Genomic DNA, 25205 nt, shown 5'->3' on the forward strand with positions numbered 1-25205 from the left:
ACAAAAATAAAATGAAAATATAAAAGTAACTTAATAATTTTAAATAAATTATAAATAATAGAAGAAAGTGGGTTTTGAGGAAAAAGATGGAAGAGAAGAGAAAATATAAAGAGGGACAAAAATTTGTAGAGAAAGACAAAACAATATATTTGGAAGGAGTAATGAAAAAAATTATAAAATTGATTTTTAGTGAAAGAATGAAAAAAAAAACTATTTACATCATCAACAAGATTCGAATTTTGACTTTTTTTAATAAGTTATTGCATAATTTAAGCAATAAGTTATAGTAAACAACTTATTAAAATAAGTTAAAAACATCTTATGAGTTATTTATGGAATATTTTATAAGTTTGTTCAAACACTTTCATAAGCACTTATAAAACAAGATAAGTAAAAATAAGTAGTTTATAAGCTCTTCCAAACAGGGCCTTTATAAGTTTGTCCAAGTACTCTCGTAATCAGTTATAAAATAAGATAAATACAAATAAATTGTTCATAAATTATTCCAAACGAGATCTTGGTCCTTATAGTTTAAAATAATTCTTTTAGTTTCTATACTTAATTCTTTTTAAAAAAAAAATTAGTCTCAATCACTAATTTATTTATAATGTCGTTTTCATATGAATGATGTTGAGTTATTAAATTCATATAGTAATAATGTATTTAATTTTGTGGACAATGTGGCGTTAGTTAATAATTTGAAAGAAAAAAAGCAAAAATCTTTTAATTTATATCAATATATAAATGAGATATTCTTTTTAATAACTACCTTGTCTCCTCATTTAATAAACCATTATACACTTTTATTATTAAAAAAAAATTAAATATATTTTTAGTTCCCAAAATTTAAATAACTTTATTTTTAGTCTTTTAAATTTTAAATTGATCTCTTTGATCTTTGTAACCTTAAAAAAATATTGTTTTAATTTTTATACTCGAATTTGTTAAATAATATCACATAAAATCTATTTATTAATATTTTTATTAGTAAAAGTATTATATTAAACCTAATTAATATTATATGACTGGTTCCATTTGTCATTTTGATATGTTTTTTTTTTAATTTTGTTAAGGTTTAAACCTAGTAAAGTTAGTCACACACAACTAGAGATAAAATTCTGATGAACTTTACACTTGAAAATAATTAATCATTATTATACACGTACTACATTACTATTCCATTTATCCTAAAATGATTACAATTTTTACATTTGAAAATATTCTAAAATAACTTTTGTTCTCGATCTTTAATGAAATGTTTTTTTCCCTTAATTTACCTCTTTATAAATTCTTCAAACATCATAAATAAAAGTAATGTATTTATTCATTTTGAAACTGAGAGTATCTTTTAAGAAAGAGAGAAAGAGATTTTGAGTGAAAAAAAATCTAATTGTTTATTTATATTAATGTAAATATATAATAACTTCATATCATAATCTGCATCGTAATAGCTGTAATGACAATCGTAACCTCAATATAAAACCATGTTAGGTATGTGTTGATATTATGTTGTAGGATGAATTAGCAAATACTTATAGGCTGTTAGGAAAGCATGGATGTTATTTGGGGACAATGGTTCTCCTTAAAAACAAAGCAACCGGAGAATTGATAGCAGAAGGTCGTCATTCGCTATTTGGTAGACATAACAGCAAATTGTTATTCAATATGGTCAATGTATCTTTTTATTGGTAAGAAAAATTATAATCACAATAATCATAACCGAATTTAAATTTTCATACATATATCATAACCCTCAATAGATCGGTCCAAGTGACAGTGATTCAATATATATGGTCGATCTACATGAAATATGTAAATAAATGAAGGTTTTCTTAGGAAAACTTGGGTAATTAGATAAAGTTCCGATTGAGAGAATAATTTGAAAAAATGTACATTGGAAAAATGAATATTAAGTTACTGTGACCATATTATTCCATTACTTCTCATATATCACAATTTATCGCTGACTGAGACATCATTTTCCAAGGAACTTTAATTTGAAGGGAGAAGACTAGAAGAGTACATATTTTTCATGCCATGTTGCAGCTTGATTTCCTCATGACAAATGAGAATGCCCAAAAAAGTGAGAATAACATCACACCAGCCATTTGATGTTTAATTACCTTATATTTCTGTTCATAATATTTAAATCTGTTATTGAATTAGTTTAATGGGTTTAACTAATATTTTATTATTTACAATATAATTTTTTTATGACTAAAATTTATATTAAATAAATATTATTGATCATATAAATTATATTTTTATGTAATATTTAGTTATTAATAATTATATTTAAAATAATAAAAGTTAACTTAAAAATAAAAATAATAGATAAAAAATGATAAGAGATTAAAAAGAATTATTTAAAACGTTCTCATCAAATAAAATAACTAAAAATATTTTGATCAAAGATTAATCTTTAAAAAAACTCTCTGTCAAGATAATTATTTTAATTTATACATAGAAGGGATTATGATTGAATTAGTAATAATCAAATGATGTTATTTCAATTTTGAATATAATGTGTTCAGAAATTCTTTTAAAAAATTGTTATATATTAGATTTATCATAAATATTGTCTATAGTAATACAAGATTATTTTTAATCATTAATAATTTATTTAAAAATATTAAATTAATTTATAAATAAAAGTAAAATGATAGATTAAAATATATAAAAAAGTTTAAAAATATTTTGGTTGAAGTAAATTAGCTTAAAAAAGCAACACTTCGTAAAAGAATCATTATAAAATTAATTGAACCAATTCAAAGTTGGACAAATTGAAACTGATTCATTTAACCTGAAACTCACCCTGCAAAACTGGACAAAATAAATTAGATTTAATAATTTGAACCAGTTAGCAATAAATAATAATTTTAAAATAAAAATGATATTATGATAATTGATACAGTTTTAACTCAAAATCACAATGCTTAATAGTTATATAAACTACATTTATTAGATTTCTAATTATAATTGCTAATAAATATTTTTCTTGTTAAACTTAAATATTATGAGAAATTTGATGTAATTTCACTTTTTTAATTTTGAATATTGTAAGTCGAGTTTTTATTATCATAACTAAAACCTAATTTGTAATTATACAAAATTATAGATATTGTGCTTTTATTTAATGTTGCTTAATATGTTAACATTTTCACCAAAAAAAATATTAAATTTAAATTAAAATAGTATCACTAAATTACTACATATTAAACCATAATTAAATCACTAAAACTATAACGTGTAATCGCTTAAGTTTTAAAAATCTTGGGTGAACACAAATGTAAACATAGTTCAGCCTTACTTCAAGCATAGTTGAACCAAATAATTCAACGAACAATCCAATTTTTAAAAATTGTGAACACAAATGTAAACATCAAATAGTTGGTGTGATGCTCTTCTCACTTTAGTTGGGTATTCTCATTAGTTATGAAGAAATCAAGTTGCAAATTGGCAGGAAAAAAATGTACTCTTCTCTACTTAAAATAATGCTACTTGGAACTTGATGTATCTGTCAAGCGCAAGAAAGAGTGATATATGAGATGTAATGGAATAATGGTCACAAGTAAAGACTGGAGTTAGAGGGGCTTGCACGGTTTTAAAAAAAATACATCTTATTGGAAGAGCCTATTCAAGGTCATCTTTTGTACACCGATGAATATATGACATGATGCACGAAAATACTCAATACTTTACTTGTCCGTGTCACCACAATTGCAAGACCCACGATATACACATAACAAATGTTTGCCACACAATGATGAAAGACAACAACGTTAAAAGGGAGCGGGGGGGGGGGGGGGATTTTGTTAATTTATTATCATTTTTCAATGCACATGCCAGTTTCCGAAACAAAACCTTCATTTATTTACATATATTTCATACACATCTATCTATTGAATTACATTTTGCTGTTATGTCTGCCAAATAGTGAATGACGACCTTCAGCTATCAATTCTCCAGTTGCTTTGTTTTTAATGAGAACAATTGTTCCCGAATAACCTCCTTTCCTTCCTAACAACCTAGAAGTAATTTCTAGTTCATCCTGCAACATATGTCAATATGTGCATAAGGCATGATAAACATACATATAAAACAAGTAAAAGTACATCTCACGCCCTAAACTGCAAGGCTCATATTGCAAGAATGCATGCGGCAGAAGGAAAGATGGGAGAAAAAGAGCAGGAAAGTGGGGAAGTTGGTTGCGGTGCAAAAAAGAAAGAACCCAGTTGTTAATGAAATCTGAAGCAAAAGTCTTGTAGCAAGAAGTGGTTTGAATTGCAAATGGATACATAAAATAAACATGTTGCTAACATTATTAGGTCTGAACCTTAAGAAAGTGACATTATTTTTTAAATCCTCGGTATAGTTTAGGTCAAGTGTACAACCCAAGACATTAATTAAGACTGACATTGATCAAAATTCAAAAGAACACTTTTCAAGAGTGTGTTAGCACTCTCCTTACAGATAAGGAACAGTCTAAGAACAGAACAGAATCAATCTTACGTCTCATTTTTTTTTTCCTGTTAAGTTTTTACACATGTTTTGAATGGTTGAGGCGTGGAGATTATGAAGGGAATTTTGTCTCTCCTAACAAAAGTTTCTCCTTATGCATGGTCAAGAAAAGAATTCATGTCAACATGCTTAAGACAGCTAACTATCTACTAAGTACTTGTCTGGATAAACTACTCGAGAAACACTTAAAAAGGGAAAATTAAATAAGCTTCTTGATAAGCTATAATCAGCTTATACACCTATTTGGATACAAATTCCGTAGAAAAGCTCTAAAAATCTATTCATGTTTTAAAATATCCAAAATCTTAAGAATTACCAAAAAACCTAATTAGATTTCTAATGATGTGAAAGTAGGGTTCGATGCACATGAACATGAATCATTAAAAAAGGGTTTAAGAGGAAAATTAAAGAAGATGTTAAAACTTACAGCAACGTTGGCAGAAGAGAGAAAAGAGATAGACATGTCGACAGAAACATTCATGGGGAGACCCTCTTCATGGATTAGGGCACCACCTACCTCGTCCACCAGATTCGCAATTGCTCCATTCGCCAACTTCCCACTCCTGTCCTGTAACACAAGGACATTAACTTTTCCCTCCAATCATGAAGAGACACCATTAATAATCGATTACGATAAGAGGAAAAAACAAGGTTACCGCGAGGCGAGAGGGAACTTTGAAGGAGCACGAGACGAGACCGGGTTGGACTCGGTCGACTCGGATTCCGGCGAGGGCGAAGTGTTCGTAGAAAGACGAGTTATCGCCGGTTCGGAGGGGAGGACCGGAGCAGAGCCGCGACACGGCGTCTGATTCTTCTTGCGTCACCCTCAGCATCTCCTTCGCCTTCTCCATCGTTTCTCAACCTTCAAACTTGTCGATGTGGGACTCTCGTTATCATCGGGATCTTGAGTTTATTTGGGCCTCATGGGCTCGGAGAGGAGGGGCACTTTGGGGCTTTCGTTTTAGATTTGGTAGATGATAAACACACCTCAACTCTCGTATAAACACACCCCCTTTTTTAAAAAAAATATATAAAATGTCTAAATTACCCTTTTAAAAAAATGAAATTCCTAAATTTACACCCCCTTCCCTGCACCCCCCTTCCCCGCACCCCACTTATCCTGTATCTGCATGTAAACTTTAGTATGGAACGGCACCAGAACGGGTTGTTCTGCAAGCGGTACGGGTCGTTCTGCTTGCAGAACGGGCCGTTCTATTGCAGTACAGGCCACCGCGTCACTTTTAAAATGGCTACCTTATGATTGATTTTAAAACCCCGATTTTAAAAGTCATTTTTGTACTAATGTTTCTTTACATAGAACAAGTAAGAGTCTTTCTCTTACAAGACCACCTGCTGACATTGCGCACCCCTCTTCTTTCTCTTTGTGGCATTCCTCTTCTTCTTCTTTTTTTTCCCGCACCTCGCACACCCCTCTTCTTTCTCTTTCTGACACTCCTCTTCTTCTTCTTCTTACTGTTACGGAAAGTTCTTTCCAGAATTATATAAAAATGTTCCAGAAAATACTTTCCATAATATTAAATTCTTATTCCGGAAAGTATTTTCCGGAAATGTTTTGTTACATAATTCCGGAAAGTACTTTCCATAATATTAAAGTTACTATTACGGAAAGTTCTTTCCGGAATTATATGAACAATAATTTTACTATTCCGGAAAGTACTTTCCGGAATGCTTATGACTGTAAAAGTACTTTCCGGAATGCTAATGATTGTAAAAGAGCCTTTCTTATGCTGGTTATGGTGGGGCTAGTCCTTTTTTTTCTATTCAGAATGACTGTAAAAGTATATTACTTAATGACATTGAGCGGAAAGAGGCTTTGGGAAGAAGAGGGGTGTGGAGTGTGGGCTGCGGGAAAGGGGGGGTGGGGGGAAGGGAGGTGTAAATTTAGGAATTTCTTTTTTTTAAAAAGGGTAATTTAGATATTTTATATATATTTTTTTTAAAAAGGAGGTGTATTTATACGAGAGTGGAGGTGTGTTTATCATCAGCCTTTAGATTTTTAAAACAAGGGGTGTGGATAGTAAAATAGGGATAAGAACAATTATATGATGAAAATAAAAAATAAAAAAAGTGATATCTTTTAGGGATTGATTAAAATATCTGAGTTGCCAATAGGGATGACAAATATACCCGTACCCGCGGGTAATACCCGAACCCGTCCCGACTTTGACGGGGAATACCCAGTTTGACCGGGTACGGGTACGGGTACGGGTAAAACCCGATATATTAAATCGGGTACGGGTACGGGTACGGGTATGTACTTACCCGCGCCGTACCCGTACCCATACCCGTCCCCGTTCTCATTTTTAATTAAATACTCACTTTTAATTTAATTATATTAAAGAATTTTAGTATTTTTTATGTGTAATTATTTATTATAATATGAGATAGATAAATAATCTAATTATAATTATAATATAATTAAAAAAATAATTTAAAAATATTATATTTTAAAAAAATAATAATAAAATAAAAAATTTGCGGGTACGGTATACCCGATACCCGACGGGGACGGGAATGTGGATGAAAATCACATACCCGACGGGTACGGGTACGGAAACGGGTATGGATTTGGCTCGCGGGGACGGGGACGGGTATCATGAAACCCGTACCCGCCCCGCCCCGTTGCCATCCCTACTGATGAGACAGGCTCCTGCAACAACTCAGGTAGTACTAAAATTAAGTATAAGACACATTTTTTATTTATTTTTTTAGATTCTCAACTAACCTAGTCAGCATTAATCACGTATAAACCTAAAACACTCACTGCAATTCAACTCTCTTAACTTAAAAATAAAAATAATAGATCAAAAGTGATAAGAGATTAAAAAGAATTATTTAAAGCGTTCTTATCAAATAAAAACAACTAAAAATATTTTGATCAAAGATTAATTTTTAAAAACACTCTCGGTTATAATTATTTTAATTTATACATAGAAGGGATTATGATTGAATTAGTAATAATCAAAATGATGTTATTTCAGTTTTAAATATAATGTATTAAGAAATTTTAAAAAAATTCTTATGTATTAGATTTTATCATAAATAGTGTATACTGTAATACAATATTATTTTCAATCATTAATAATTTATTTAAAAGTATTTAATTAATTTATAAATAAAAGTAAAATGATATATTAAAATATATAAAAAAATTCTATAAATAGTTTGGTTGAAATAAATTAGCTAATAAAAATGCAACACTTCGTAAAAGAATCATTTTAAAATTAATTGAACCATTTCAAAGTTGGACATTAAAACTGATTCATTTAACCTGAAATTCACCCTGCAAAACTGAACAAAATAATTTGATTCAGTTTGCAAGAAATAATAATTTTAAAATAAAAATGATATTATGATAATTGATACAATTTTAACTCAATATTACAATGATAATAGTTATATAAACTACATTTCACTTTTGATATTATGAAAATTTTGATTTAATTTCACTTTTTAATTTTGAATATTATAAGTTAATTTGTTATTATCATAAGTAAAATTTAATCTGTAATAATACAAAATTATAAATATTGTGTTTTTATTTAATGTTGCTTAATATATTAATATTTCCACCAAAAAATATTATATTAAAATTAAAATAGTATCACTAAATTACTACTTATTTAACCATAATTAAATCATTAAATCTATAACTTGTGATCGCTTAAGTTTTAACAATTTTGAGTAAAAAAGTGCTTGGAAATTTTAAAGGGAAAATTATTAATCTACATAAATCTAGAACTTGTAATCAATCAAATTTTAAAAATCTTATAGAACAAATAGTGGGCCCAAATTTGGAAGGAATGAAGAAAAAAAATACATCTTATATTCAAAGTCATCTTTTGTACACCGATGAATATATGACATGATACACTAAAATACTCGATACTTTACTTGTCCGTGTCACCACAATTGCAAGACCCACGATATACACATAACAAATGTTTGCCACACAAGACACAACGATGAAAGACAACAACGTTAAAAGGGAGGGGGGGCGGGGGATTTTTGTTAATTTATTATCACTTTTCAATGCACATGCCATTTTGCCAAACAAAACCATCATTTATTTACATATATTTCATGCACATCCATCTATTGAATTACATTTTGCTGTTATGTCTGCCAAATAGTGAATGACGACCTTCAGCTATCAATTCTCCAGTTGCTTTGTTTTTAATGAGAACAATTGTTCCCGAATAACCTCCATTCCTTCCTAACACCCTAGAAGTAATTTCTAGTTCATCCTGCAACATATTACATATGTCAATATGTGCATAAGGCATGATGATACACATACATATAAAACAAGTAAAAGTACATGTCACGCCCTAAACTGCAAGGTTCATATTGCAAGAATGCATGCGGCAGAAGGGAAATTGGGAGATAAAGAGCAGGAAAGTTGGGAAGTTGATTGCGGTGCAAAAAAGAAAGAACCCAGTTGTTAATGAAATCTGAAGCAAAAGTCTTGTAGTAAGAAGTGGTTGGAATTGCAAATGGATACATAAAATAAACATGTTGCAAACATTATTAGGTCTGAACCTTAAGAAAGTGACATTATTTTTTATTTTTTTAAATCCTCGGTATAATCTAACTCAAGTGTACAACCCAAAACATTTAAGGGGGTAGAGCTCTCACAACGCATTCTGTTGCTGTTCACAGGAGTACAACCCAAGACATTAATTAAGACTGACATTGATCAAAATTCAAAAGAACACTTTTCCAGAGTGTGCACTCTCCTTACGGATTCAGATTCTGTAGAACAAACGTCATGATAACTTAATACATTCAAATTATTAAATTTATAAAAATAAATTAAATTGTGACACGTGTATAATATATATTTTAACTTAAATATACACGTGTTACAATCTGATCTTTTATTACAAATTTAAGAGTTTAAATGTATTAAGTTATCATAACTTTCTCTCTATAAAGTCAGAAGATCCATTTCCCTCGTTACAGATAAGGGACAGTCTAAGAACAGAACAGAATCAATCTTACGTCTCATTTTTTTTTCCTGTTAAGTTTTTACACGTTTTGAATGGTTGCGATGGTGAGCAGTTCATTTAGAACCATATAGGATCCAAACCCGTGTAGGACAGGTTGGCAGGAACTAACTGGACTATTGGATAGCACATCTATCTATACAGGCGTTACAATGTAGACCATAAGTAATCCAATCAATATTAATGGTATCTCAGGCTTACACATTCACAAAGTTCCCCCAATGCTCAAGTGAGTTTTGCCTCTCCTAATAAAGTTTTCTCCTTATGCATGGTCAAGAAATTAAATTCATGTCAACATAAATTGCTCCAGAAACACTTAAGAAAGGAAAAATTAAATAAGCTCTTTGATAAGCTATAATTAGCTTATAAGCCTATTTGGATAGAAACTTATAACTACTATCGAAAGTTTTTAAGCTGAAAAATACTCTTTATTTCCCATATAAATCCAAACTGAATTTATTCATCTTTTAAACAATTTCAAAATCTTATTTTTTAAGATATCTAAGTTAGTTATAGTTTTAGCCTATGAAAAAACTAATTTAAATTTCTAATGAAGTGAAAGTAGGGTCCGATGCACATGCACATGCATATGCACATGAATGATTAAAAAAATAGGGTTTAAGATGAGAATTAAGGAAGATGTTAAATTTTACAGCAACGTTGGCAGGTGAGAGAAAAGAAATAGACATGCTGACAGAAACATTCATGGGGAGACCCTCTTCATGGATGAGCGCACCACCTACCACGTCCACCAGATTTGCAATTGCTCCATTCGCCAACTTCCCACTCCTGTCCTGTAACACAATCACATTAACTTTTCCCTTCCATTATGAACAGATACGATAAAATACCCATTATCATAAGAGAAATAAACTAGGTTACCGCGAGGCGAGAGGGAGCTTTGAAGGAGCACCAGACGCAACCGGGTTCGACTCGCTCGACTCGGATTCCGGCGACGGCGAAGTATTCGTAGAATGACGACTTATCGCCGGTTCTGAGGTGAGGACCGGAGTGGAGTCGCGACACGGCGTCTGATTCTTCTTGCGTCACCCTCAGCATCTCCTTCGCCTTCTCCATCGTTTCTCAACCTTCAAACTTGTCGGTGTGGGACTCACGTTATCATCGGGATCTTCAGTTTATTTGGGCCTCATGGGCTCGGAGAGGAGGGGTACTTTCGGGCTTTCATTCTAAATTTTAAGAACAGGGGGTGTGGATAGTAAAATGGGGATTAAAGGAAAATTTTATATGATGAAAATTAGAAGAAAAAAAAGTGATATTTTTTAGGGTTTGATTAAAGGAAAATTCTTCGTTTTTCAAATGCAACCTCCGAAATATATTCCGAATGTATAAAAAAATAGTTTAAATTATAAAATATTAAATTAAATAATTATTTTATAATAAATTTATTAAAAAATATAAATTTTTTAAAATTTTGAAGGATGATTCGTTTCATTTTTCGGAACGTGTAGCAATCCTCTTGATTAAAATATCTGTGTTGTTGATGAGAAAGGCTCCTGTAACAACTCAGATAGTACTAAAATTAATTATAAGACACATTTTTATTTATTTATTAAAAAATGCTGTATCTTCCGGAAAACAGAGGCCTGTCCGAATAATTAAAAAATTATTATTTTTTAACAAATTTATTATAAAATAATTATTTTATAATAAATTTATTAAATAATAATAATTTCTTAATCATTTAGAGCTTTTTCGGCTTCTATTTTTTAAGGCTGTAGCAACGCTCTTATTTATTTAGCTTCTCAATCTCAACTAACCTAGTTAGCATTAATCATGTATAAGCCTAAAACACTCACTCAAATTCAACTCTCTTAACTTATTTCATAAAACTCAGGGTTTTTGTGGATTGTATGGGACTTTTGGCAGTGATTGAGCCGAAATATCTTTGATTGTTACACAGATTTAACATGATGTGATATATACCAGATGGGGTGCTGCCATGGTTCAGACTAAAACTGGATATTTTGATTCCATAAGCTAAAGGGTTAATCAAATTATAGAGTAAGAAACTATGTGTTTTCATTAAAGAAAAAAACAGAGTACTATATAATCTAGTAGCTGCACCAGTATAAACATCATTGTCTTATGCTTAAACGTTAAGAAATTATCATATTTTGGTAAAAATGTTATTTTGTCCGGAAGTAATAACAACCAAGCTTAAGAACATAAGCAATGATTTAAGAGGATATTTGAGTTAAAAATTATTAGCACACTTTAGAAGTGGTTTGATTTTGAAATGATCTTAATCGTTTTCTCAGAAGAAAAGAAGAATTAAAATTGTGACACTTGCCCCACCTTCAACTAATATATAGATTGAGATTGACAGCTATCCATAAACATGTTCTTAGTAAATTATGGATAGTTTTGAAGTTATAGAGCAATTGGATATTGCATAACGAGGAAACTAAACAAAATATTCATCATCGTATATTTTTAGCAAATAAGTGATGCTAAACATTTTCTTACTGTATTTTTACACCAATTATATAAAACTATATTTAATATCTTGAAATAACATACAAAATTTAATTTTCCTTCATTTATTATTTCTGTTATTTTTTAAAAGGTTAGTTTTTTCAATATTTAATGTATTTCTTTAATAGACCCCAATGACTTTAGAATATTTTTTTTATTGCACAATGAGCATAGATTGATTATAAAGAAAGGGTTAGGGAAAATAGGTTTAGAAAGCCGAGATTAAAAGCGAGAATTTCAAGAATGGTTGCACGTGTGGTTACCAAAACAAACAGCTGTATCGGACCACTTTGGATTCGCATCCCAATTAAAGTGTTGTTTGGGAAATGCGCTGCCTCGTGCTCCAATATTAGATTCCCATGCTTCATGTCAATGGCAAACCAAACAAAGTGCTCTCCAAGGGTTGACTTTTAAATTTTCACAAACCTTCGGGTCAACTCATGATTAAAAAAAGTTACACTAAAAAATTAAAATTAAAATTAATTTATTTTCCATAATTAGTGTAAACATGCATTGAGGAGGGAGGTTAAGTTTGTAATGAAGTGATTCAAGAAATGATAGCAATGATTGATGAAAATTCAAAATTTAGAATAAGTGACCGAATTTTGAAGATTGGTTTTAATGTGTAATTAATAGGATTAATTAAAAAGTAGAATTAAATAAAATAAATAAATAAGAAAAGAGAAGCGATGAAAAGTGGAGGGTGGTGGGTTTAAGGAGGGTTTGGTTGCAGCATGAGCATGAATATGAATGAATGAATGAATGAATGAATGATGATGATGATGGTTCCGTACAGCTCTGTGCATACTTATGGCGTGTCTCCCAGTCTCATCTATAACACATGACACAACATGCCATCACTCTCACTCTCCCACTCATGACTCCGCAATCCCACCCCTGCCGCTGCCACCGCCACCCCGCCGCCCGCGTCACCGGCTTCTGCGCCCTCTGCCTCCGGGAGCGCCTCGCCGGGATCCTCCCCGATGACACCCCCCGCAGCACCCTCTCCGATCTCTTCAGCCGGAGCCCCACCTCCCAGCCTCACCCTAGGGTTTCCCGCCAGGATACCAAGACGGTGAAAGAGTTCATAGATCTCGAGCTTCAGCGTCGCAGGAGGAGCGCCGCTAGGGATTCCGGAACCTTCTGGAACGCCGCCGCCCAGAGGTTGAGGAAATGGAAATGGAAACACGCCTCCTCCAACAAGGGCGATAGCAAGGCTGCAATCGGAAACGTGGAGAAAAGAAAAGCGCGGCGCTTGAGAGACACGCAATCGGAGATTGGAGACTGCAATTTGGGGAGAAGATCCTGCGACACCGATCCCAGGTTTTCGGTTGACGCCGGGAGGGTGTCGTTTGATTGTCCTCGCGCTTCATGGGACGGGTGTTTGATTGGAAAGTCGTGTTCGAGGCTTTCCTCGATGGAGGAAGATTCCAATGACAGTGGTGGTTTGGAGAGTTCTGGGGGCGGAAGAACGAGTTTGGGTTTTGATAGGTCAAATTCTCGTAGGAGAAAGTCAATTGCAGGGGTTGATGACTTGAAATTGATGTCAAATGCAAATGCAAATGCGAACGGGAACGCCAAGGTGTCTCCTGCGACCTTCTATGGGGCCAAGTTGCTGATTACTGAGAAGGAGTTGATGGATAGTTATGGGAGGCCTTCCAGTGATGTTGTTCAGTCTGATTCTGTGGTTGAATCTGATTCCAAGGATGTTGTTGATGTGGCCAATGGGGTTAGGCAAAAGGGTTTCAAGAAGTTGCACAAATGGCGTGGTGTGTGGAACAAGTTAGGGTTAGTTCATAGAAAGGAGGAAAAGTGTGATTCTGGGGTTGTGGCTGATAAGCCACTTGCAGAGTCTTTGCAGAGGCTGAGGAGGGTGGTTAATGTGCAAGCAAGTGAGCCTGTTGGCCAGAAGCTTATGCGGAGCTATAGTGTTAGCTGTAGAAGCCCCTGTGGGATGGATGGTTTAGCCGAGGATTCTGAGAGCAAAGGGAGTGTTTTGAATGGGAGGCAAGAATTTATGTTTCAGAGGAACCGGAGTGTTAGGTATTCGCCCAATAATCCTGACACTGGCTTGTTGAGGTTCTATTTGACGCCGTCCAAGAGCTATAAGAGAAGCAAGGCTGGAAGGAGTAGTGTTAAGGATTTGAATTCGGTGGCCAGAAGTGGTCTGTGAAACTGTATTAGCTGTTGAAATTGAAAGTATGTCTGGTTGTAAAAACATATATAATGTAATTTTTGTTGTCAACGATATGAAGTACATCACACTGATATTAGAATATTGTTGCAATTTGTCTAATGAATGATGTTAGCAGAAATAAAAGTATTCTTTCCATGGTGCTGTTCAAATGGTAATTTTCTGATTGCAATGGTTCTAGGAGCAACCCTTGGTTTTGCTTGAATGTACTGCAAGATATGTCATGCTGTTTAGTGATTTATATTTTGTTGATGACATATCTATGAACTGGTAAATTGCTGCCTCAATTGCTGCAATAGCATGTCACATAAGATGAAGGTGTGTCTCTGTAAACGCAGCATGGATTGTTAGTTATAGATGCTTCATGCTTGAACTTCAAATTGTGAAGTTTTAAACTTTCCTCTATTATTCGGAACAAGAACCTACGTTTCTTTTTTAAGTATGCACATACTTGATGACATTTAATTTATGCTGTTATTTCTGTTTTAATCTTTTATTTTTTTGGCTTTCAAAAAAGTTAAGGATGGGGCCTTGAATTCCTGATGTAACTATGAGAGATATGGTTTGAGAATTTCTGGGTATGTAATTGGTACAGGAACAATATTGAAGGACAGGGTTTTAAATTTACAACTGGAATTTCCTTAATCGAAAACAGAAATTTGAATATCCTTTTTCCTACCTTATGACAGATCCGAAACTTTTGGGCAGTGGGGTAAGTGTAGTAAAGATAGGTAGATACCAAATTCTCATTAGAAAATTTTCATTCATCCAGATGAGAGGGGGAAAGTTTGAAACTTAGTGGGGGCAAAAGTGACCAGTCCCTACTATGGCAATGGAATTTTTTTAAAAATGGAATGGGGACATGAACCCGCATTGTCAACCACTTAGAATCTAGGATTTGTCCCAGCCAATGAGTCAACCTGCTTTTTCTCTTTTCCTTGCCAAGGACCACAATTATATATTCCATAGGAGACAATTCTTTTAGTGGAAACATCTACCGCATAATAGGGATAACTTCGCTAACTTTTCAAAAGAACACAGCAAATCCTTCTATTAATATACCTTATGCTTAGTTGTAAAGATTTTACAGGTTCTCTATATGCACAACATATTCTGTATCTGGGTTAAAGCCTTTCAAAGTCAAGAATCACTGACATCAAGGTTCATGGCATCTGCTTTATTGGCTGTAATGTATTTGTACTTGCTCTGTATTTCGGAATTTGAATGTGGGGCTTTCAGGCAACAGGCAAGGGAAGAATGATTTTAAGTTTCAAGCTCGTCAATAGTCTTTACTCATTAATGGTCGATTGCTTGTTTAGCAAGAGCTTGAGAAGAATTCAATTTCCGCGTTTCATTTTCTTCAAGACTGTAACAAAGAAAATCGTTTTGTTAGTTATTAGAAAACAGAGGGAGAAGATTATAGTTTAACTATTACTCTGTTTTATCATCCTTTGTGCGTGTGTGTTGGTTTTTTCAAACTTTAAAATTTATTATGGTCCTGCTTTCTGTTGGTACCTTGATTACTTTTCTTGTTTTGTATTGAAGTACATCCCTTGATTCTGATGTTGAAAGATTTGCTAGCAAATGCTGTCTGTTTAATCCTCCGATTGGATTGCAATTAGGAATGGGTGCCTGTGAAGTAGTTTACCTCCATAGGAATATCCTTTTTCTATTTGGGTACTTGATTTCTTTGGTTAAGGATCTGTTTCAGTTTCTCATTGAAAATTTATATGATGTTAGGATTTTGGAAATATGGCCATGGTCTCGTACAAGGTGATTCTAAATTTATTGCAAGGTCAGCTAGCTCACTAGTCATTCTGAATTTTCTGGTACTGTTTTCATTTATTATTTACATAATATTTTTTTATAAAACATCTTGTTATATCAATAATTATCTCTATTTCTTATTTATTGCCAAGATCATTAAGTTTACCTAGTGATAGAGAGTTAGAACATCTCAAATTTGAATTTTATTTTTGTTATTATAATTTCGATGGATAAGAAATAAGTAAATAATAATCATTCTAAAGTTAATTCATGACATTTATAATTGACTGTTGGTTTTGAAATATTTTCTTTTTGACTTACTTTGTGTTTTCTTCTAATAGCCGGAGGTTTTTCTGATGAATGGAATCAATAATGCATCATCATGTTGACCATGATGTTAGCGTTGGTAAATTGAAACTCTGTCTGCTTTTCATAAAGCACTTAACTTTTCACTAGTCTTCGAATGATGTTGTGGCCATACCATAGTATTGTGAATTAGAAAAGAAATCTGACTAATGAAAGTGCTTCGGAACAAAAAGCACAACCTTTTGACTTGCAAGTTGTAAGTCTCATTTCCATGATGCTTTTAGCAGAAGTACGAGTAAATTCACATTTTTGGAGGCAAATTTGTATAATGTTATTTTTCTCAATATTATATTAGATTCATAGATGCTAGCACGATGGAAGAATATTCACTTACTTACCAAGTACTTGTTTGGAAGAAGTCTTAATAATTTCTTACAAGACAAAAAAAAGAAAGTAAATCGTATCAAACTTTTCTCATAAGTTAAAATTAATTTGCACATTTTAATTTTTTTAGAAGTTCCCATTTTTCTATTTTTTTTTTCCTTTTCAAAAAACTGAGTTACACAAGTTAAATTTAATTTATAGAAATTTGGTTTATTTTATTTTTAATTTTCTTCCCCTAAAAAGGAAAGATATCTAAACTAGTCCAAGAGCTTGTTGCACTCCCATTGCCTGGATTTTGGAAAGATAAAAATAAGAAAACAGAGACCAGTATAATATAACAAGTGAAATTGCTGGGAAAAAAATTTTAAGTCACATACATACCCATCAACAAAGAACGACAAACAGACTAATCAGCCTCTTCCCTCTCCCATGATGATTTATTGAAATTACAATATCCAAACACACAAAAAGTGCAAACTCAATATTTAGTTACATACTACCATCAATAGTTTTGCGTAGTCACTTCACTCATTCTTCGTTCATTCCACATCAAAGCCCTTCTCCTGAAGCTCAGCAACGACCTCATTCCTCATCCTCAACCACAGTTTCTGAGCCTCCTGCTCAAACTTCTTGTCCTTGAGGTCCTTCTTGTAGTCACTGTCATCCTTATCACTCTCAACCATCCCTTTGGGACCAATGGTTGTTCCAATCATTCCACCCCTGGCAATGAACTCCTGCATGGCCTCTTCATCACCCGGGTAAGGATACATCCTCCTCTCGTACAAGTGAGCCAGCTCTTTCTGTTCCTTTGGCATTGGCACCAGTGTCCACCATCCCAGTGGCGATGTCTCGTTGTACACCCACGCAGCCCCAAACACTGCGTACGTGCAAAGCAAAGCCTTTCCAATCTGCTTCCAGAAGTAGTAGTTCTCCTTCCCCAACCCTATTTTCTTCAGGAAATGCTGTAGACCTGCGTTGGAACAAAAATGGGTGCACAAAATTTTATCAAAGATGTAAGATTATTGTCTGAGACATTTCATCAAACACCTTGTGCGCATAGTTGGCTTCTACGAAAACTTTGACCCACGTGTAATGGGGAAATGGGTTAACGCGGAATTTGTGAAGATGTTTATTGTTATTAAAATTTTTGTGTGGGTTGAAGGAAAGGTACCTGTTTTGGGTTCCGGCACCGGAAAGCGCTTACGAGGCATTGCGAAAGTGAGGCTTGGATCATTGGATGAACAAATGATGGCGATGACGTGGTTTAGTAGTGTGGGTCAGCTCGTCAAGGCCCGGAAAGGTTTTGGATATTGTGTGACCATTTTGGTGTGAGCCCATGCCTTACATGTTATACAAAAAAAAATATATATGCTATTGATTTTTATGAGTGGATGACCCTGTGTGTTTCTCACCCGTATTTCCTCCAATTTCTTTTGGATTTCATAGCATAACTTACGAGTCATAGTTCTTGCATTCTAGCAATTTTTAAAATTTTAAAAAAAGTTACAATGTTATTTTTTATGAAATTAAAAATTTACAATGTTATTAGGGTTTAGGGTATAGAGGAGGGTTATAATAATACTCTTAGATTGAAAGTTCTTTACTCTTAGATCATATATACAAAATTTTATATTAATTCAAGATGATTTGATACTTCATTCTTATAAAATAAAATTGACGTAATATATTTATTTCAAAATATACTAAAATATGAATACTTTGATTACCTTCACGTTGTTGTTCAATTTTAACAAAATTTGATATAAACATGTAAAGTGATATGGATTTTTAATCCAACGATTAGATTTACAAAACACACATTTAATATAAAGTTATTGAGTGTTGTAATACTTAGTAAAAATTATATCGATATTATTATAATCCTCTTTATATATATATATATATATATATATATATATATATATATATTATAAAATGAAGATGACATAAATTAGTTTTTGAAGAAAATTAAAATAAGAAATTAAGTTTCTCTCAAATAAAGTCTCTGTCCTCTCTCTATATATATGTGAATAAGTATTTTGAGTGAGTGTTTTAAACAACAATCATGTTTTAAGAAGTTTTTCTTGAATACGAGTATTTTTAAGGATTTTCTTTTTCTAACCTCTTACATCTTTTAATCTATTATTTTTAACTTTATTTTAAATTAAATTTTAATACTCTCTTAAAAAATCAAGTTAAAAATAATTTCTATCACAATGTAATTACGTATCATAAATTTAAAATATAATTCATGTGCTCAAAATATTTATAAAATTTAATTATAATATATTTATATAGTTAAAATATTCATTTATTATAAATTTTAGTTATATAAAATAAACATCAATTTATTTATGTAGTTATTTTAGTTTAATAAGAGATTTTAAGTTCAAATTTTGGATATGAAATTATGTTAAAAGAACTTTATCATTTAAAGTGGTCTTATTCGATTTAAACATAATTGTTTTAAATAAAAATAGATGTGTTCTTTTTTAAAAAAAAAAAAACATTAATCCTATCTACTACCTCCAATTCTTTCTTTAAAAAAACAATAATCCTGTGTACTACCTCTAATCCTTTTACAAGAAGCAAGTTATAATATTAAATTAGTTAATCATTCATACACTGTCATTGTAAAGTTTTTTACACTGGTAACCAATCATATCTTTTAAATTATTTTATTTTACTTTTATTTGATTAAATGAGCAAATGACATGACACTATTGAGATATATGATTGGTTGTCAGTGTAAAAAAATTTTACACTAGCAGTGTATAGGTGATTAACCCGTAAAATATAATTAAACAAGCTAAAATATTTGTATAATTTAACTTTGTTTAATAAACGAACGATGCTAAAAGTATAATTGTCAGAGTAGAAGATCCAAATTCTTTCACCATTCAGTCAATCAATCCTAGTGGGATGATAAACATTAAAAAAAAAATACATTACTACAAAAAGAAAATGAATTTAAATTGATAGGTGTGTTACACATGCCCCAAGTAACAAACATTGTGATAATTAGATTTATGATAGATTTTTTGCCTCTGAGCAATATCTGTAAACAGATTTTGAAATCGAAAGTTATCCAAATTGAAATTGTTTTGGTTTTGCTATTCTCTGAACTTACTGGAGTCAATCTTCCATATGCAAACAAGTTATTTCTTTGGATATTAGAAAGTATTAGTTCTCTCGAGAATTTAACTTTCTGAGATGAAACTGTGTTTACTCGATTATGAGCTGCATTGTAAGCTTATTGGGAATCAAATAAAACCATGCTGAATGCTGATGAGAAAGATCTGACACATACCGTGAATAAAAGCACTTATAATAAGAACTTCATATATTGATTTTGAGCATAGTTGATGGTGTAACACAAGGTGGAAAACAGATAATAGGGAAGAAAACTTTCTAATGTGCAGCTCCACCTAGTTGCATGCACCAGAAAATAACACTTACCTAACAAGGCAAAAGGCATATTGAAACTGCATAATTTGAACAACCTTTGTACAAATTAATCAAGTTTTCAGCGAAGAGTTCCAACTGATTTTTTATACGTATACAACTTTGACACCATAAGGAACGCAACAAAATTCAGTGCACTTAACACTGTCAATAGCAAGAAGAAATAATCAAGGTGACCATAGTTCAGTTTATCAGGTAACCATCCAGGATTACCATTCCTAGTAGTGACATTTGTCACAATTGTTATAAGCAAAGAGCTCAAGTACGATCCAAATGCAACAGTGAGGAGTTGGAGAGCAGAACACGTGCTCCTCATGGCATCAGGGGCTTGCTCATAGAAGAACTCTAACTGACCAATGAAAGTGAACACCTCAGCACAACCTATGATAAAATATGGTGGAATCTGCCAAAACATTGACATGGGGACCTCCGTAAGTTCATAATAATTGTGTCTCCTCACCATTTTAAGTCTCATGCTCTCCAAAATTACTGCATACACCATAGAAAATATGGATATGAAAAGGCCAATTCCCATTCTTTGGAGCTGAGTTAGGCCATTTTTGCGGCCACTGAACCTTCTTGCTATTGGCACAATGATCCTGTCATACACTGGGATCCAAAAGATGACACTAATGGTATCAAAGACAGAAAGAGTAGCTGGTGAGATATTTAAAATTTTGTTGCCCACATGGACATGGTTATCCATGGTTTTCCCTTGCAGTATAAAGTAGCTTCCCATTTGACTATAAACAGTAGAAAATATGATGCCAGTGACCCATATAGGAAGCAATCTTATAATAGCTTTCAGCTCTTCCACTTGAGTCACAGTGCAAACTCTCCATGGGTTTACCGGGTCCTTCACATTATCTGAATTTTCTAGCACTGCTGCTTTGTCAAAGAATCTGTTACACACAAGAGGTAAATGTGAATAAAAACTAGATAAAGCAACAGGGCAATGTCTTTCTTTATTTGTCTTTTGTGCCTCAGAAAATAGGTTGTTGTCTATAGGTTAACAGAAACAGTAACAAATGTTTTATGGTTTGCAAGAATTATAGTCCCACCAAAGCATTTGGAAGACTAATTATCATAAATATATAAAATTGTCATGATTTGATAAGATAGCATGTGAAATGGCATGAGTATTGGCTAAAGTACTATCTTCCTATGCTTAGAAAGAAGTGTGTAACATCAAAGTTACTTCTAGTATTTTCAACCCTCTTTATTATTGGTTAAATTTTAGCACGGATATTACTACATTACTTACACTCACTCTCTAATAGTGGAACCTACATGACAATTTACCCAAAAGAAATTATCAAAAGGTGTGTTGGTAAGTGGTAAAATTTATGAATAAGAGGAATAAACAAAGAATTTTGTTACAAATGGTTTACCTTAATCCATTTGAATGGTCAAGTTTGCGGCTTCCTTGGATAGCTGACTCTGAGTCTTCTTCTATCTCATATAAGGCAGACTTATCATTAGGAACTTCAACATCAAACTTTCTAATGGATGCCACTATAACCTGACAAATGCGAGTGAGGGGGCTTCCTCCTGGTTTCTGATTTCGATACAATTTTGTACCTGAGAAGAAACTCACCACAGCAATTGCCATGGCCACTGCTGGAATGCCAAATCCCAAACCCCAACTAACACTAGTTTGTACCCACACCAACAAAGAAGCAGCAACAAGAGCACCAATATTTATTGACAAATAGAACCAGTTGAAGAAAGAACTCTTGTGCTCCTTCTCAGCTTCATCAGCATCATCAAATTGGTCTGCACCAAATGATGAAACACAAGGCTTGATCCCACCAGTGCCAAGGGCTATAAGGTAAAGGGCCACAAAGCACGCTGCACTCTGTCCCTGAGTAGCATGGCAATTGCCTTCTGGATCACAGGTTGGTTTTAGGCCAGGAACTGATGCAGACAATGTCAAGAGTGTCATTCCCTATGCAGAAGAGAAAAGATTTTCAGATATTCCTTATCAATCAAGAAGATATATGGATTGTGCACATAAGTCATGACTATTGATCTTCTGTATGTGACTTTGTTACTTCTCACATTTTATATATCTTAAAGAACGTGGAATTAAGCTTAACTCAGTTACATAAAACTTACTTTTTAGGTGAAGGTTGTTTCATTATATACATTATTTTTGTTATACCACTAGTTGAGTTGGGTCTTTCAGACATTCCTCACGTTAAGAACTAAATATCTTGATGTGAAGTTTATAAGACTAACTATACATATTTAAGTGGTCCAATAACAGTTTGATAATGAGTAATCTTATAGACCCAACAACAATTGCTAGAATAAACTCTTGTACCATCTTAAGATTGTGAGATTAAATCTAACTTGATGTCACAAAACCAACTTTTAAGGTGAAAATTTCTCTTATATATATTATTTTGACCATATTACAAGTCAACATGGAATCTCCTACAATATAAGCCAAATGGATGACTTGACCTAATTATCTCATTTTCATTTCATTTCAATATTTTGATTCTCTCACCCACTCTTCTGGACTCCACCATTTTTCCTAACAGTAAACAAGTAAAAATTAAAGAGACTATACTCACAATAACATAAACTATTGAAAAACAAAGAATGGTCTTATATCTTCCGAGATAGGCATCAGCCACAAATGCTCCAATCAATGGAGTGATGTAGCATGTTCCACCCCAATTTGCATTATTCTTGGAAGCAGTAGCGCCATGCTGATTTAGTTGATTAGTGAAATAAGTCACAAGATTTGTGCTCATCCCATAGTATGCTAATCTCTCACAACATTCATTTCCTGCAAATTGGTCAAATCAATTTCTTAACCCCCAAAACATTAATTGTTTAGAATGGAGATGCACAATGGTTACCTAAAATAAAGGGGCAGGCTCTCCAGGTTCCAGTCTCCTTTTTGTTAGCAGGATTTCCACGGTAATCTACTGTTCCATCTTTTGTGTAAAAATCTTCCTCAGCCATTGTAATTCAGTTGAGGGATTCACTGGCAACAAATCAAGCTAGGAATTGACATGTTAAAAACCAAAAAGCAAGAAAATCATTGAAATAAAGTTGGTCAGTTTTAACTCATTATGCTGCATAGTTAATCAAAAAGTACAACCCTTACCTCGGATAAAATTATTCAACACAGCTTGAGATGGAGGTGTCTCCTAAAAGCAAAGCACTATGTATAGAAGATGTTAGATGAAAACAAAGAGTGAGTGAAAAAGTAATATATAGTGTTTTAGTATGAGACTAGAATGACGTTTTGTTCAAGGAATTGCCTCTGCTACATGCAATATCAATATGCATGTTATAGAAACCTATACAAAACAAGAGGCCAAATCCCACCGTTACGGAGCTGCTGCTGCTAACCATATTATATGGTGAACAAAAGCTTGCACCCAAAACTAAATTGCAGAATATAAAGCTGTAAAATTGTATTTTATCGTTTGTAAATTGTAATGTATTCTTTTACGTGACGTTGGGTTTATCAATGCTCGAATAGGGACAATTACAAAAGATCATTTTCTTGTTTTCTAACCAATGTAAAGTGTAAACATTCAAGGGACAACTAATAGTGAAGTAATTGTCTGGCTATACCTCAAAACTAATTTTTTGGTGCACGTTCCAATCCAAGGACTATAATTACGATTATTCGTATTTTTTATTTTATTTCTAGTTATAAGAAAAAATTAGTGAAAGTCAATTTCAATCTTATATCTTAATTAATAGGAGTAAAGAAACTTACTCAACTTTATTATCTTTGTAGAATTAGTTAAGATTAATTTTTATTTTTGTAAAGATAAGAAAGATTTATAAAGTATATAACTTTAAAATAAACGATAGAGTGTTAAAAGTTCTTTTAAATTTAATTGGAGTCAAGAGACAATTAATTTTATCACCTTTATAAAATTAGTTAAGATTAATTTCATATTATATTTCAATTATACTTAATAATTAACAATTTAAAATTAAAGTATATAACTTAAAAATAAACAATGGAGTGTTAAGAGCTCTTTATATGAGATTTGGTGATTAGTTTAGGATAAGAAAAAAACCTCCGATTGATTTGAGTGGTTTACAAGATTTTATCTTCTGACCTTGTTGGCACTATTTTACACACAAAAAAAGTTTAGGATGACGAAATAAAAATTTAGTTTTTCTCATTTTTTTCTTCCACTAATCCAAACCAAATTAATATGGTAAAAATTGAATTGGTTTGATTTAAATTATAAGATAAAGGTAAAGGCATAAATTATATATATATATATATATATATATATATATATATATATATATATATATATATATATATATATAATATTCAGTTTCGTTGCAATGTGAAATATTGGATTCAATTATACTTTTACCTCATTAGTTTTTATTCATTATTCATAATGTGATACGAATTAATCATCTATATATTATTATTGTAAAAAAAATTTACATTGACAATTAATTATATTTTTTAATTATGTCATATCACTGTTAAAAGTAAATATTTACAGTGACATAATACAATTAAGAGATATAATTGGTTGTCAATGTAAATTTTTTTTATACTAACAGTATATAAATGATTAACTCATATGATATAAGTAGAATATAATGTTTTGAAAGTTAAAAAAATGAAAAATTATTAGATTGAATATTCAGATCTTAGCTGGAAAAAAATTTGAAAATTTTAATCACGATTGATTAGATAATTCGTCACATGATAAATCATTCGGTCTAATGAACATGAACATCTCTGTATGCTTGTGTCATGTCATGTAAATTTTTAGAGTGGTCTTAATAGTCAAAGTTAAATAATATGTAAGATGTTGAATTTAAACTTTATTATTGTGATTGTAATAATTTTCATGAAAATAAAATAAAATAAAATGTATCATGTCATTCCACCGATAATAATGGGAGTCCGCTTACTATTTCTCACCTTATTATTAATCGGATGAAATTAAAACCTTTCACCTTTTTATTTTGGATGAAAAGTCTCATATAATTTTAATTCTTCAAATTTTCGCATAAAATCAGGCCAACTC

The 25205-nt window shown here is 32.0% G+C and overlaps 5 protein-coding genes across 8 annotated transcripts; 1 reads left to right on the plus strand and 4 right to left on the minus strand.

Moving 5' to 3' along the window:
- Positions 1-3602: 3602 nt before the first annotated feature.
- On the minus strand, positions 3603-5418 carry LOC109816296 (uncharacterized). Its single transcript, XM_020381244.3, has 3 exons — positions 5178-5418; positions 4949-5089; positions 3603-4051 (listed from the first exon to the last, which is right to left on the minus strand). Exons 1-3 carry the CDS (start codon positions 5370-5372, stop codon positions 3908-3910), a joined length of 480 nt encoding a protein of 159 aa, XP_020236833.1. The 5' UTR covers positions 5373-5418; the 3' UTR covers positions 3603-3907.
- A 2928-nt stretch (positions 5419-8346) lies between these two features.
- Positions 8347-10680, minus strand: LOC109816292 (uncharacterized). 2 transcript variants are annotated; one of them, XM_020381240.3, is made up of 3 exons: positions 10434-10680; positions 10295-10345; positions 8347-8789 (listed from the first exon to the last, which is right to left on the minus strand). In XM_020381240.3, the coding sequence occupies exons 1-3, from the start codon at positions 10626-10628 to the stop codon at positions 8646-8648; spliced, it is 390 nt and encodes a 129-aa protein (XP_020236829.1). In that variant the 5' UTR covers positions 10629-10680; the 3' UTR covers positions 8347-8645. The 2 variants fall into 2 exon arrangements, with proteins under 2 accessions (XP_020236829.1, XP_020236828.1); XM_020381239.3 differs by having other exon boundaries at positions 10205-10345; positions 10434-10673.
- A 2048-nt stretch (positions 10681-12728) lies between these two features.
- On the plus strand, positions 12729-14393 carry LOC109816284 (protein OCTOPUS-like). Its single transcript, XM_020381228.3, has one exon. It carries the CDS (start codon positions 12889-12891, stop codon positions 14218-14220), a length of 1332 nt encoding a protein of 443 aa, XP_020236817.1. The 5' UTR covers positions 12729-12888; the 3' UTR covers positions 14221-14393.
- Positions 14394-17028: 2635 nt separating this feature from the next.
- Positions 17029-18029, minus strand: LOC109816295 (homeobox prospero protein). Its single transcript, XM_020381242.3, has 2 exons — positions 17870-18029; positions 17029-17668 (listed from the first exon to the last, which is right to left on the minus strand). The coding sequence occupies exons 1-2, from the start codon at positions 17907-17909 to the stop codon at positions 17238-17240; spliced, it is 471 nt and encodes a 156-aa protein (XP_020236831.1). The 5' UTR covers positions 17910-18029; the 3' UTR covers positions 17029-17237.
- A 1981-nt stretch (positions 18030-20010) lies between these two features.
- Positions 20011-23724, minus strand: LOC109816267 (protein NRT1/ PTR FAMILY 8.1). 3 transcript variants are annotated; one of them, XM_020381201.3, is made up of 5 exons: positions 23288-23724; positions 23037-23164; positions 22746-22963; positions 21555-22111; positions 20011-21065 (listed from the first exon to the last, which is right to left on the minus strand). In XM_020381201.3, the coding sequence occupies exons 2-5, from the start codon at positions 23140-23142 to the stop codon at positions 20225-20227; spliced, it is 1722 nt and encodes a 573-aa protein (XP_020236790.1). In that variant the 5' UTR covers positions 23143-23164; positions 23288-23724; the 3' UTR covers positions 20011-20224. The 3 variants fall into 3 exon arrangements, with proteins under 3 accessions (XP_020236790.1, XP_020236789.1, XP_082920013.1); XM_020381200.3 differs by having other exon boundaries at positions 23037-23180; positions 23288-23723; XM_083063887.1 differs by lacking the exon at positions 23288-23724 and having other exon boundaries at positions 23037-23281.
- Positions 23725-25205: the final 1481 nt, after the last annotated feature.

The sequence above is a fragment of the Cajanus cajan genome, chromosome 9, assembly GCF_000230855.2.
Source record: "Cajanus cajan strain Asha chromosome 9, NIPB_CcT2T_4, whole genome shotgun sequence".
NCBI classification, from domain to species: Eukaryota; Viridiplantae; Streptophyta; class Magnoliopsida; order Fabales; family Fabaceae; genus Cajanus; species Cajanus cajan.